General features: G+C 38.5%; 1 protein-coding gene and 1 long non-coding RNA gene across 7 annotated transcripts in view; one reads left to right on the top strand and one right to left on the bottom strand.

Annotated features, from left to right (window-relative positions):
• LOC110833771 (ankyrin repeat and SOCS box protein 16) overlaps positions 1-13,918 on the bottom strand; it is a 170,135-nt gene that overhangs the window by 17,020 nt on the left and 139,197 nt on the right. For 2 of the 6 annotated variants that reach the window (XM_087358589.1, XM_087358588.1), the window contains exon 3: positions 6,779-10,099. The exons of 1 other annotated variant lie outside the window; for it this stretch is intronic. In XM_087358589.1, the coding sequence (XP_087214715.1) occupies positions 8,097-10,001 (1,905 nt within the window). In that variant the 5' untranslated portion in view covers positions 10,002-10,099 and the 3' untranslated portion in view covers positions 6,779-8,096. Of the gene's footprint in view, positions 1-375; positions 534-6,778; positions 10,112-13,918 lie in introns of those variants that run through there. 3 more of the 6 variants (XM_022072245.2, XM_087358591.1, XM_087358587.1) reach the window with 3 other exon arrangements.
• On the top strand, positions 1,440-2,957 carry LOC147872214 (uncharacterized). The gene is made up of 2 exons (XR_015537832.1): positions 1,440-1,857; positions 2,265-2,957. It is a non-coding gene; the product is annotated as an uncharacterized LOC147872214 (long non-coding RNA).

The following is a 13,918-nucleotide window of genomic DNA, read 5'->3' as shown; positions in this document are numbered from 1 at the left end:
TTAACTTTTTCGTTCCACTTTTTGCCGAATGACACTGACCCTAAAATATAGACGTATTTACGTCAAAAAAATTATGACATCTTGTCTGAGCAGATAAGTTCTAGTAATCACTCAACAGAAAACTTGCATAATTATGACTTCTAGGTATTAATACTAGCTAAATTTAACATAAACTGGAAGCGATTTTAAGTATAATTTTGGACACAAAACTGATTATACTTCTGAATTTACTTCACATAACAGACCATGAAACCTGAGTTAGATTTATATATTGGTCTTTGAACAGTTGATTGTAATTCAGTAGATCAGTAAATTTCCTGTCACAGAATATTTTAGTTGACCACAATTATCCGAAAACACCACCACTGGACTTACAACCACTTCAAATCTTCACAACCTACTGGACGAAAATATTATGCAGAACGAAATGCCGGACGAATTTTGGATGGTAATTCACTGCCTTATTTTGAATGAAAATTTTTATTTTAACACGGTTCAGAAATCTCAACACGGGTCGAAAAGAGGTAGAGCGCCATTGTTTTGTAGCCACATTTCATCTGGCCTAGGGGAACGTCGTCCATAAACAGCTGTAACAAAGGGCACGACACCTGCCGTAATGCGCAAACAAGTTACTGCGCAAGCGTTTGTACTGCGTGTAGTGGCACAAACCAGCTGAACGATATCCCAAGGTTTCGAAATTTTTCATGCAATCACGTGCTTTCGCGTGTCTATTTGTATCGCGTACATTGGTACTTGTGTAAAGCCAGGAGACGCAATAAAAATTAGCACAACATCAGAAAGCAGCAACACTTGAAAATCCTCAAAGTGGTTTCAGGAAGAGTGGCATTTGGCCAATCAACAAAGATCTGTCGAAATAACTCTTAACCTGTTAATTTAAAGAAAAATTATTCATAAAAGACAACGTCTGATATAAAGGATGAAATCGGTGGAATACATAGCACACATGGGGATACACAAACATAGATACACATTGTAACATTTCAAGTTCTCATGGGAGCAAATATAAAGATGTATGGGTTACACTGTAAAGTCTTATAGAAGTTTATCAGCATTTCAGAGGTGCTTCCTGCCTCATCATTAGGGCACCGTGATGAAGGCAGCAAATATATCTAAAATAATGGCAAACTTCTACCGGACAACATAGTGCAGCAGCTCAGAAGACAGCCATCTAGATATATTTTGGCTGACACACTTGAAAGATGAGACCAATTTGGAGATGTGGATGGATGGAAGAAATGTATTAAAAAAGGACCTTAGAAAAAATTGACAGTGGAACCAGGGTTCCGGAGAATCTGACGTAAATACGTCTCTGTATCTAAATTATATTTAATAAATAAATACAATGAAAGAAAGGTAGCTGAATGTAATGTCAAAATTATCTAGTCTACGACACACTTCTTCTACAAGCGATTCACAGCTCAGCTCTTTCCGAATAACGAAAGCGGATTGTTGACGGCAGTAATATAACACAACAATGCCGAGTAAACAGTTAGTTTCTTAGGTAACCAATGACAAATTACTTATGTCCCTATAACAAGTACAATTACATGTGAAGTTCTAACTACATTAATTTCAAAGTTTGAAGGATTCAGATAAAGGAGTATTTTAAATTTACGCAAAAAATAATCACGATCGCACGGAGACCAGAACGGGACACCTTCCGTGATGCCACTGCGCAACTCCTTCTGCGCATATACACACTAACCTTATATAACCTAAAACATCCAGGACGGGGTATGCTGAGTCAGCAGAAATCGACGTCCTGCGCATCATTTTCACGAATATTGAAAGGATGGTCAGAAATTCCTGACATTTTGAATGTACGTCATGCCAAGTGTAAGTTAATAAAATTTATACTCCATTATGCCATAAATATTGTAGTAAAGCCGCACGGAGACAACAAAGTCGCGAGTTGGAGCACCGTGAAATCGGCCACGACCACTTCAAATGTGATTTATTTATGCATACACACGTTTGCCCATATTTACTTAGTAGTGTGTACATGTGCGGAAATACCCAACGAGACGCACAAATTTACAGAATTAAACCAAAACAATATTTAAGGTGATAAGACAGAGAGTGAGATCTTCAAAGCAAGAGCGCGGCACACTCGCACGTGAAGTTTGGCGCATATAATAAGTCACATCTAAATACACATTCTTAAAATAAACATAACTGAATGAGTTTAGGTCCCTTCAGCAATTTAATGCCCTCTCTGAGATTCTAAATTCGAATTTTTTCAGAAATTATTTACGACAGTTGGCAAGTGTGGAACACGAAGTACGTAAAACGACATTCCTATCCAGAACAACGAGATGGCGAGCAGATACAACTTCATATATCGAACAATCTTCTACGTAGATACCCAAGGATATGCAGAACTCAAACACTGACGCAACCTACCGGATCCAGCACAGAACCATAGCTTCCGAAGCTCGATTGCAACGACCTCTATATAACCGCGCGCATCACTTCTTGAATCCCAGCATATCAATGTCGAGGGTCTGCACGTCATCGTCTGCCAGTATTGATTTTCTCACGGAGGTGACCGGTTTTCAGTACGTGAGTGAAAGGTTGCTACTGATATTCGTTTCGAACTACACGATTTCGCAGGACCGTATTAAAGACACTTGAGGTGCTCAAAGAACAGAGATCTTCGGAAACATTAATATGCTGCGTTACGTCGGAAACTATCGTGTGCATCCAACAGTGTTTTTGAGTGAAGTAGGACGTTTCCAGTGACGTAAACAACATGGAGTGTTAGGTTTCCGTTAGTTACACGTAAATCTCATCAATCAAGCCTTCCTTGAAACACGGAAGCTATGAGCGTGTAAACATAAATAATGTGCATATATTTATATTCTCCATGACGAGGAATGTGATGGTTGTCATTTCTGAATGAAGTGTAAAATAAAAGCATATTTTTGACGTGAAAACGTCTTTAAAATCAATGCCGGGTGTGGGGAGGCAATCGCGCCCAAATGAGCGACAGTTTCTGTCGAAGTAATTTCAAACTTCAATAACTCGGCTAAAAATAGACATAGCTCCGCCATCTTAGTCTCGTTTTAAAGGGGAAGGATAAAAGTTTGTGCCAGTACCGCTCCGACATTCGTGGCGGCCGGACATCGCGAACTGCGCACGCGCAAATTGAACCCACGATTTTCGACTTTCCGGATTCGACACGTGTCCATAAACGGGATCATATCTCAGAGACTAATTATCCGATCCGAGTGAACCAAGTGTTGTTTTGAAGAGGAGTGTATATGTTACAACTCATCCTGGTCTCCAAATGTGTATCTCAAAAACTCAAAAAGATACGAGGCTGTGAATTTGAAAAAGTTTGAAAATTTCCCGATTTTCTTAAAATGTCGCGATATATGAGGGCAAAGTACAACCAGAATTACAAAAATCGGGCACGAATGCGAAGAGTACAAAATTCGAAAGAGAATGACACCGAAAACGCCGGGCCCGGACCCAAAACCAACGCGCAGTACTGCCGCGAATATAGGCAACGTAAGCGCGCTCGGACTACTCAGGCGGCATCTGACGAGCCTGGGTCAAGTATGGATGTGTACCAATTAAGAAATAATCATTTATAAAAATGATTATATTTACAATATCCCTAAGTTAAACTATTAATTATTAACTAATATTTTCGTTAAGAAAAAATAATATAAAAGAACATTTATGATTTTTTTCTTCATATGTAATAGAAAGGTATAGTTCGATAGATGAAATTTTGAATTTTTGTTTTGTTTATTAGATGAAAGTGAAAATTTTGGCAAGCATCTATATACACCCTGGACTCTCTTATAATGTCATCAAGCTGCTCATCATAAGCCAATTGATACAATACAGTGAATACGCAGAGTCATTCGAACTAGAATATAATAGTGACATACCGCTCGTATTGATGGGCGATTTCAACACTAGTGACGAAAATTTAGAACTCTTACGTGCATACCTTCAGAAATTCTTTAAACTTGAACTAGTGAATGATTTGGACAAACCAACCACGCAAGGGGAAAACTTGTATAGATTTGACATTTGCAAGAGGTATTCAAATAATTTCAAAGCCATATGTATCCTACTTGTCATACCACTACCCTGTATTCAATAAATGTAAGTTGCAAATGAATTAAACGATTAAAAACAAAAATTTTGTTTAATTTCAATATACTATACACGATTGACGTTTTCACGAAAATAACTGCGGCAGTGTCCGACACTTCCTATCTTTTTTTCTGTGTCGACAACAGAAGTCTACATACCAACCAACATGTCTGCGTCTAAAGTGACAGGGTCTCTCACGACGTGCAAATTACTTATGTCCCTATAACAAGTACAATTACATGTGAAGTTCTAACTACATTAATTTCGAAGTTTGAAGGATTCAGATAAAAGAGTAATTTAAATTTACGCAAAAAATAATCACGATCGCACGGAGACCAGAACGGGACACCTTCCGTGATGCCACTGCGCAACTCCTTCTGCGCATATACCCACTAACCTAACATAACCTAAAACATCCAGGACGGGGTATGCTGAGTCAGCAGAAATCGGAATCCTGCGCATCATTTTCACAAATATTGAAAGGATGGTCAGAAATTCCTGACATTTTGAATGGACGTCATGCCACGTGTAAGTTAATAGAATTCATACTCCATTATGTCATAAATATTGTAGTAAAGCCGCACGGAGACACCAAATTCGCGAGGCGGATAACCGTGAAATCGACCACGACCACTTCAAGTGTGCTTTATTTATGCATACACACGTTTGTCCATATTTACATAGTAGTGTCTACGTGTGCGGAAATACCCAACGAGACGCCCAAATTTACAGAATTAAACCAAAACAATATTTAAGGTGATAAGACAGAGAGTGAGATCTTCAAAGCAAGAGCGCGGCACAATCGCAAGTGATGTTTCGCGCATAGAATAAATCACATCTAAATTCACATTCTCAAAATAAACATAACTGAATGAGTTTAGGTCCCTTCAGCAATTTAATGCCCTCTCTGAGATTCTAAATTCGTCAGAAATTATTTACGACAGTTTGCAAGCGTGGAACATGTCTGCCTCTAAAGTGACAGGGTCGATCACGACGTCAACAGGTAACCTGTGCAAATTACTTATGTCCCTATAACAAGTACAATTACATGTAAAGTTTTAACTACATTAATTTCGAAATTTGAAGGATTCAAAAAAAGCAGTACAGTCAAACCTCTGTTCACGAACTTAATTCGTTCCTGAAGGTAAACCGAAACAATTTTCCCCATAGTTATTAATGTAAAATGGATTAATCCGTTCCTAGACCCTAGATGATTGCTTATTTAAAATTTTACAACAGTACTTTGTGCACAAGTGCTTAACACAAAACGTATCCTTGTTATGGGATGCCAAAGAAGATTGTTTCTATTACGCCACGTAGCAATAAACACAAATGTGCAGGTAATACACACCATTCCGTGGACATAATCAAATCATGAGTGGCCTGTTAAACCTTTGTTTTTCTTAGGGGTAAGTGAACAAACTGAAGTCCAAACAACGTCTCAGATTATAATATATAAATTAATAAATAATTTCCGTCTGTAGATCTAAAAATACACACGGAAAGGTTCAATTAAAGCTGTAAATTTAAAGATGCAGTACGATCAATATTCATGGGACGAGAAGAGACGTAAGTAGACAATAATAAAATATAAAGCAAATTACAAAAGAAACTAAGATAACTGTCTTGTGGGTTGTAGCGCCGTGTAGTCTGGTAGAAATTTAACAACGTTTCAGAGGTCCTTGTCAGGTGTAAGCAGTGCCTGTGTTCAGTAGTTTGCTGTCCTGTATACGAAAGTGCCCATTAAATGTAGTTTTTCTGTGGTGTGTAAGAATATATTTTCTATCTCCAAACTGTAGGTTTTTGTATCTTAAAAATATGCCTTTCGATGGAAAAAACAAATGTTATTTCTAAATGAAGGTTTTGTTGTGTAGATAAGAACGGTGTATGTGATTAACCTCGCGTCCCAACTTCTCAGCACTGAAAATAGCCAAAGGAATACAAGATGAAGTAATGTTTAGCACGTACCAGTTAGTCGCTGAAAGCCAACTGGAAAAGTTTTTAATTATTCGTGTTTTTTCCGTCTAATCACAATTGTATATAAATAAAATTTATACATAAGATATTAAAATATCATTTACATATTTGGTACATCTTTGTACTACATGTTTCAGTTACATTGAACCATCTTCAGGTGTAAAGTTAAAAGTTAAAAATTATAATATCATAAACTAAAACTTAATTACTGTTGTTGTGTAACTTCTGATGATGTTTACTTCAAAATTCATTGGAGTGAGGGTATATTTTGAAGTGATAGTGTTTCAATATTGGCCTGTAACGTAAATAATTTAAAATATTTTTTTAAATATTACTGAACTTGAAAGAACGAGTATAGAAGACAAAATGCAATAAGGTAAAAATAAATAAATAAATAATGGAAGGTAAAATGTAAAAATGAACATACCGAGGAAGAGCGTGGATATGTCTTGAAGGTATTCAGAAGTACTAACGTATCCGAGGAGAACTGGATCAATACTGATCCCTTATAGAGAGAGTAGGTGAAAGGCGGTTGTTGGGGTTGGGGTCAAGGGTCTGAAGGACATTGAAGATGGGGTTATTAAGGTATATGTTATTATCGTTTAGGGAAATGTTTTGTTTAAATGTTTGTTGTATATAATATTTTGTACTATTTTTAATTTTATTTATTTATTTTTTATTTTTTTTATTTGCAATAGACAGTTTATTAAAAATTATTACAGAATATTTTGTGACATTTTTATACAATAAAAGCCAATTTGACAAAATTTGTTTCAGGTAACACAGCAACATAAACCCTTACAAGTTTGTTATTCATTCTGCTTGACTTATATCTAGTTATTTCACTCTTTACATTTTGTTATGAACATGTATTCAACTGTCAGTTTTCTTTGAAATAATAAAAACTAAAATATATTTAATGTTTTAAAGAATTATTACAGAACTAATAGAAGTCTGTTAGGATAGCTAAAATCCTGTTTTTCAGCACTCAGAATTCTTAGCTTAATACTAAAAACTATACGCGTATATTGTAATATCTAATGGCTCTGTTCTTATATTAATTTATAAAATGTTTTTTCTTTCTTTCTTTCTTTCTTTAAGTTTCATGTGGTAAAGTATTTTGAAGTCAGCCACTCTTAATTTCGGTGCGTTTCCCTCATTCACATTCGCTGACTTGTCACAGGCGACGAAAAAAAATGGATCGCGTAAATTTATCCAGCTTAATTTGCAGCTTCTTTGGTAAATGAATTAACGTGATCTAATTTCTGAATGGGTGGGATGGGAGTATGGGAACTTCTTGCAGGTAACCTAGCCCTGTTCCGCGGGATCAAAGAATACGTGAAGATGATACGAGGCGCGTCCATAAAGTAGGTTTCCCACTCGTCCCACAGCTAGCAAACCTTATATTGCGCGAAGCGACTGTGCGTACGTGATATAGCAATGACGTAGCATGGCGCATGCACTAACGGTACTTCCCGCGTTCTCACATTAGCATCGTTGCAGCTGTTGAAGATGGAGGTTCTTATTCCAGCTCCCGCCGACTGTGAAGTGCGGTCAGTGATAACGCTAGGCTGCACACGGCTCGACGGACAGCAAGTCTCCTGCAGGAGTTCAGCTGGGAGGTGTTAATCATTCACCCTACAGCCCGGACCTCGCTCCCAGTGATTTCCATCTTTTCCTACACCTCAAGAAATTCCTGTCCGGTCAGCGTCAGCGTTTTGAGAATGACAGAGAGGCGGAGATGGTTGTCACACAGTGGTTCCAATCCCAGGCGGCAGACTTCTACGACACAGGTATTCAAAAGTTGGTCCTACGGTATGACAAATGTCTCAATTCCGGTGGCGAATATGTTGAAAAATAGCTGGACACTTGCTGTATCTGTTGCAATAAATATTTCCATGAAATTGTGTTTTGTTTCTGTAAACGGCCCCAGGGAAACTTACTTTGTGGACGAGCCTCGTATTTAAGTTTCAAACTGATCTCTGTCAGTCATCAGATTCCAAGAATTCAAATAGTTCATCTTCTGAGGCAGGAATTGGCTTATGTTGAGGGGGCTTTTTCCTTGCCTCAATGAACTTTCTTAATAAACTGTGTTTGTATTTACGTACATGACCAGTGTATGTAGAAGTGTCGGCGTCCGTAGAAGTGTCGGTGGAATAGGAAGTGTCAGTGTCCTCGGAGGTGGAGGAGTCGTCTGTGGACGTGTCATTTTTCGTGATAACTGCAGCGGTGGTCTGAGTTGAGGCGTTTGAAAACCCAGCGGTTGTTCCAGTGGAAGGTCCCGTGGCCGTTGTGGCACTGAGGTGATCGGTAGGATTTGGTGCAATGAAAGTTTCAATGCCAGCAGTAGCACGAGCATCTGCGGAAGTCGAGGCAATTGTCCTGGCGGTATGAATGTCGGTAGTTGTGGCAATTAAAGGATCGGTCTCTGTTCTGGCAGTAAAAATACCAGTAGCTGTTATGAAAGGTTCAATCTCTGCTGTGGCAATAGACGTATCAGCACATGTGACAATGAATGGATCCTTCTTTGCTGCGGCAGTAGGAATGTCAGTAGCTGCTGTGGTAATGATAAGATCCTTCTTTGCTGCGGCAGTATGAATGTCAGTAGCTGCTGTGGTAATGATAAGATCCTTCTTTGCTGCGGCAGTATGAATGTCAGTAGCTGCTGTGGTAATGATAAGATCCTTCTTTGTTGCGGCAGTAGAAATGTCAGTAGCTGCTGTGGTAATGATAAGATCCTTCTTTGCTGCGGCAGTAGGAATGTCAGTAGCTGCTGTGGTAATGATAAGATCCTTCTTTGCTGTGGCAGTAGAAATGTCAGTAGCTGCTGTGGTAATGATAAGATCCTTATTTGCTGCGGCAGTAGGAATGTCAGTAGCTGTTGTGGTAATGATAAGATCCTTCTTTGCTGTGGCAGTAGGAATGTCAGTAGCTGCTGTGGTAATGATAAGATCCTTCTTTGCTGCGGCAGTAGGAATGTCAGTAGCTGCTGTGGTAATGATAAGATCCTTCTTTGCTGCGGCAGTAGGAATGTCAGTAGCTGCTGTGGTAATGATAAGATCCTTCTTTGCTGCGGCAGTAGGAATGTCAGTAGCTGCTGTGGTAATGATAAGATCCTTCTTTGCTGCGGCAGTAGGAATGTCAGTAGCTGCTGTGGTAATGATAAGATCCTTCTTTGCTGCGGCAGTAGGAATGTCAGTAGCTGCTGTGGTAATGATAAGATCCTTCTTTGCTGTGGCAGTAGGAATGTCAGTAGCTGCTGTGGTAATGATAAGATCCTTCTTTGCTGCGGCAGTAGGAATGTCAGTAGCTGCTGTGGTAATGATAAGATCCTTCTTTGCTGTGGCAGTAGGAATGTCAGTAGCTGCTGTGGTAATGATAAGATCCTTCTTTGCTGCGGCAGTAGGAATGTCAGTAGCTGCTGTGGTAATGATAAGATCCTTCTTTGCTATGGCAGTAGAAATATCAGTGATTGTTTTGACGATTGAAGGGTCCTTTGCTTTAGAAGAAGAAGGATAAGTGGTTGTATACGTGCCATGGATAGTGCGAGATGCCAAGGAAGTCGAGTCAGTGGCAACTACAGTGAATGTACCAGTTTCTGTTGCTAAGTCAGTGGGAGCGTCCGTTTCCTCGAATGCAGTAGCTGAAGAGGGAACCGCATGAATTATGTTGTGCTTTCTACGGAAGTTCTTGAATACTTTACGTCTAGCTTGAGTCAGTAACATTCGTTCCGACGAATACTCAAATTTTCTTTCTGAGGACGGTGAGGTTGGTGACGTCTCCTGTACCGGTGGCTGAGTCAGCATTTCGTCTTTACTGTCGCAACCTGCAGCTTGGGCCGTGTCGCCCTCCTCAGTCCCCTGGCCAACGCCTTCCTGAGATATCTCCATTACAAGCTCCTCTCAGCTGCACCAGTGATTACCCTGGTTTCAGAATATCTGATTCGTGTATATCCAGCAGTCAGACAGCACTCGGAGTAGATCCAGAACTACAAATAAAACTAAAAATAGTACAAAATAAAAGACATAGAGATACAATAGAAAAATATTATATACAACAAACATTTAAACAAAACATTTCCCTAAACGATAATAACATATACCTTAATAACCCCATCTTCAATGTCCTTCAGACGCTTGACCCCAATCCCAACAACCACCTTTCACCTACTCTCTCTATAAGGGATCAGTATTGATCCAGTTCTCCTCTGATACGTTAGTACTTCTGAATACCTTCAAGACATATCCACGCTCTTCCTCGGTATGTTCATTTTTACATTTTACCTTCCATTATTTATTTATTTATTTTTACCTTATTACATTTTGTCTTCTATACTCGTTCTTTCAAGTTCAGTAATATTTAAAAAAATATTTTAAATTATTTACGTTACAGGCCAATGTTGAACCACTATCACTTCAAAATATACCCTCACTCCAATGAATTTGGAAGTAAACATCATCAGAAATTACACAACAGTAATTAAGTTTTAGTTTATAAGATTATAATTTTTAACTTTTAACTTTACAACTGAAGATGGTTCAATGTCACCGAAACATGTAGTAAAAAGATGTACCAAATATGTAAATGATATTTCAATATCTTATGTATAAATTTTATTTATAAATTTTATTTATATACAATTGTGATTAGACGGAAAAAACACGAATAATTAAATTTTAATTCACAATATGACGCAATTATATCAACTTATGGAAAAGTTTTTAAAAAACGCTAGATGTAAAACAACGATTCTTCCAGCTGTGGTAAAATAAAGCTAATTACCGGCCATAGAAATGTTGATGAAAGCATAATTACGCATGATTAATGAGTGAAGGCAGATACGGGACGAACCTGCCTAGTCGGCTCTGAGGTGATGTGATTAATCCATCCGTCTGAACTAGTTTCAGGGTGGTATTTCAACAAATAGTGTTAATCATTTGCAAGGTATGAATTGAAATAAATAGGCCTGTTACTTTGATAAAGTACGCGCTTCAAAGAAAACGTGATTTCTCTGTGCAGAGCAGACACAAAACATTACACAGTCTGCAATGGGATAAGTGGACAGATGGATGAAAGCAGAAGAAAAAAACAACAAATGCGATGAGATTCCAAGAAAATAAGTCCAAAACCAGATTTACATATTGTCATTTGCGTATAAGTTAAATAATAACAGGTGGGCTATATTTTACTGGAAAAAGCTATGCCTAGAGACTGCTGATTATTACGCAGTCATTTATTAAACTGAGTTTTCTTATACAGAAGATCGCTTCCGCCTAGCACCAGGATTTCACTATCCACAGTTATAATAAAAATGGCAATTATTTATTTTAATCCGTCTGATCACAATATTTAAAATTTCTTATAATTAAGATAATAAAATATCATTGATGTTCCATATCGATTGATCGATTTACATTTACATTTTGGATCAATCGATATGGAACATCAATGATATTTTATTATCTTAATTATAAGAAATGTTAAATATTGTGATAAGACGGATTAAAATAAATAATTGTTATAATATTCACAATATGACGCAATTACAATATCTTAATAAAAATGGCGCTGTTCACTTACTGTACGATAACTGTATCTTAAAATGTTCTCTGATAAGATCTCGAACTCTATTATTCCAACCAACATCCCGTTCTCTTTTCATCTGTGTTATTTTTCGCTACAAATACTGCTTTGGTCAGCCCTGTCAAACAAAATTCATGGGGCAGAAAGCCTGGAAATTTCAAGAGTCCATTAAATCTATGTGAACGGTCATCTCGGACCTGGATAAATGTTCATGGCCCCGCCCTTTCCAGTTATGCTGTTACTTGCACGCCCGACGATGAGACGGTCCAATTCGTTGATTCTTTTTGCACTAATTAAACAATCTTGATAGAGACATTTAACCCACATGAGTGGTAAATGTGAGTAATTGCATCAGCTTCATGCAGAGAGTTCTCCACACATAAACCAGTTAGGCTGTAGCAGGTGGAGCGGTCCCGCAGATTAGAAGGAGCAGTGAGCTTAATTGTTTCCCATCGTGGTTGTAAAGGTTTGTGAAGACGATCGCCGACCGTACGTCCGCGGTCATCCAGGTGCCCGCCAGAACATTTACATAAACAGGAGTTGTCAATGCGGTTTCTTGTGTCTGAGGTATGTTTAAAAGCTAAGGAAAATCGATGGCACCTTAATCGTACAAAGCAATGCTTTTAAACTAGGGGCAGTTTTGTGTAAGTGTGTAATAGCATATCCACATAATTGCCCTCAACGAAAAAGATTAGCAACCCCCTGGTATGGAGCCACTACAGCTGTCAAATGCAGCTTGGTTTCTCAAACAATAACTCCGTGCCCGATTTCCTGAAACGGTGATCATGACGTATCAGTGTGGGAGGGGTCCGCGGTACCAGAAAGGTTGAGAGGTAAAGCGGTTTGAGGCATCAGAAAAGTTGAGAAACATTGAATTAGACAAATACAAGTTACATTACGGAGCAATAGTACATACCGTCTTGTAACAGCGTTCTGAGAAGGCAAACATTTTGCGATGGGTCTATCCCCCACCAAATATCTTAATGACTCAGTAGTTCGGAGTTTATTTTGAATCGGTAAAAGCCATCAACTATCGCGAACAGGTACACAAATCAGTACCGAAGTGTGCATGCACATTTCATTTGAAACAGAAATACAATCCACGCGTTGTGTCAGCTTCGTCTTTGGCGGTCAAATGGTTCGAACGCAAGTCAACTAGGACACCCTTAAGATAGTGTAATTGCGTCATATTGTGAATATTATAACAATTATTTATTTTAATCCGTCTTATCACAATATTTAACATTTCTTATAATTAAGATAATAAAATATCATTGATGTTCCATATCGATTGATCGATTTACATCTTGGAACATTTTACACAACATGTTTCAGTTTTTATAAAACCATCATCAGGTTGAGTTTTAAGTTCGTAGATATTTTACACCTGATGATGGTTTTATAAAAACTGAAACATGTTGTGTAAAATGTTCCAAGATGTAAATCCATCAATCGATATGGAACATCAATGATATTTTATTATCTTAATTATAAGAAATTTTAAATATTGTGATAAGACGGATTAAAATAAATAATTGTTAGGACACCCTTATTTTATTGTTATTATTATTGCTTTAGGACAGCCTTCGTAGTGAGCGGACGTGTCTTGCTAGTGCTCCGTGCTGTGTGTTTACAACGTGGTGCAGTTGTACAGAAATCTACTACCTGCTGCCTTCCGCCGCAATGACGGCTAGCAAGGATACTTGCGAGGTGTGCAAGAAGGCTTTCTACGGAAAGCAAAAGCATATTAGATGTTGTGGGCCGTGTGCTTCGCGTTTTCATATCAATTGCTTGAAAATGAGTGAGGTGGAATATTAATTCCTCTTTTCTGATGGTGTTTCCACCTACAAGTTCAGAAAGTGTGTAAAGGCACTTCGAGGCGTTAGTGGTATAAACACACCGCCTAGGATCTTGCGTTCTGCCTCTGCCTCGGAGATTGCAAAGAAGGTAGTGTCTCCTGTAAAGGAACCGATCCTGCCAGACTTTGGGGGTTACGACTCTCTCGCTGAAAAGTTGGAGATGGTGAGGCTCAATGGAGCTAGCAATCTTGTGGAAACCTTGGTCCAGTTGGTCCTCAAACTTTCTGAGGATGTGCAGCAGCTGCGCAAGGACAACGAATATTTGGCCTGTGCTGCTGACGTGGGCGTTAAATCCTACAAGGACGTCGCACTCACGGGTTTACAATCTACGGAGACCCCAACGCAGGTAGACACCGAGGGCTTTA

The sequence above is a fragment of the Zootermopsis nevadensis genome, unplaced genomic scaffold (assembly GCF_977971745.1).
Source record: "Zootermopsis nevadensis isolate Lab colony 2312 unplaced genomic scaffold, Znev_1.0 Znev_ptg000030l, whole genome shotgun sequence".
Taxonomy (NCBI): domain Eukaryota; kingdom Metazoa; phylum Arthropoda; class Insecta; order Blattodea; family Termopsidae; genus Zootermopsis; species Zootermopsis nevadensis.
This window is presented reverse-complemented; position numbering and strand designations above follow the sequence as displayed.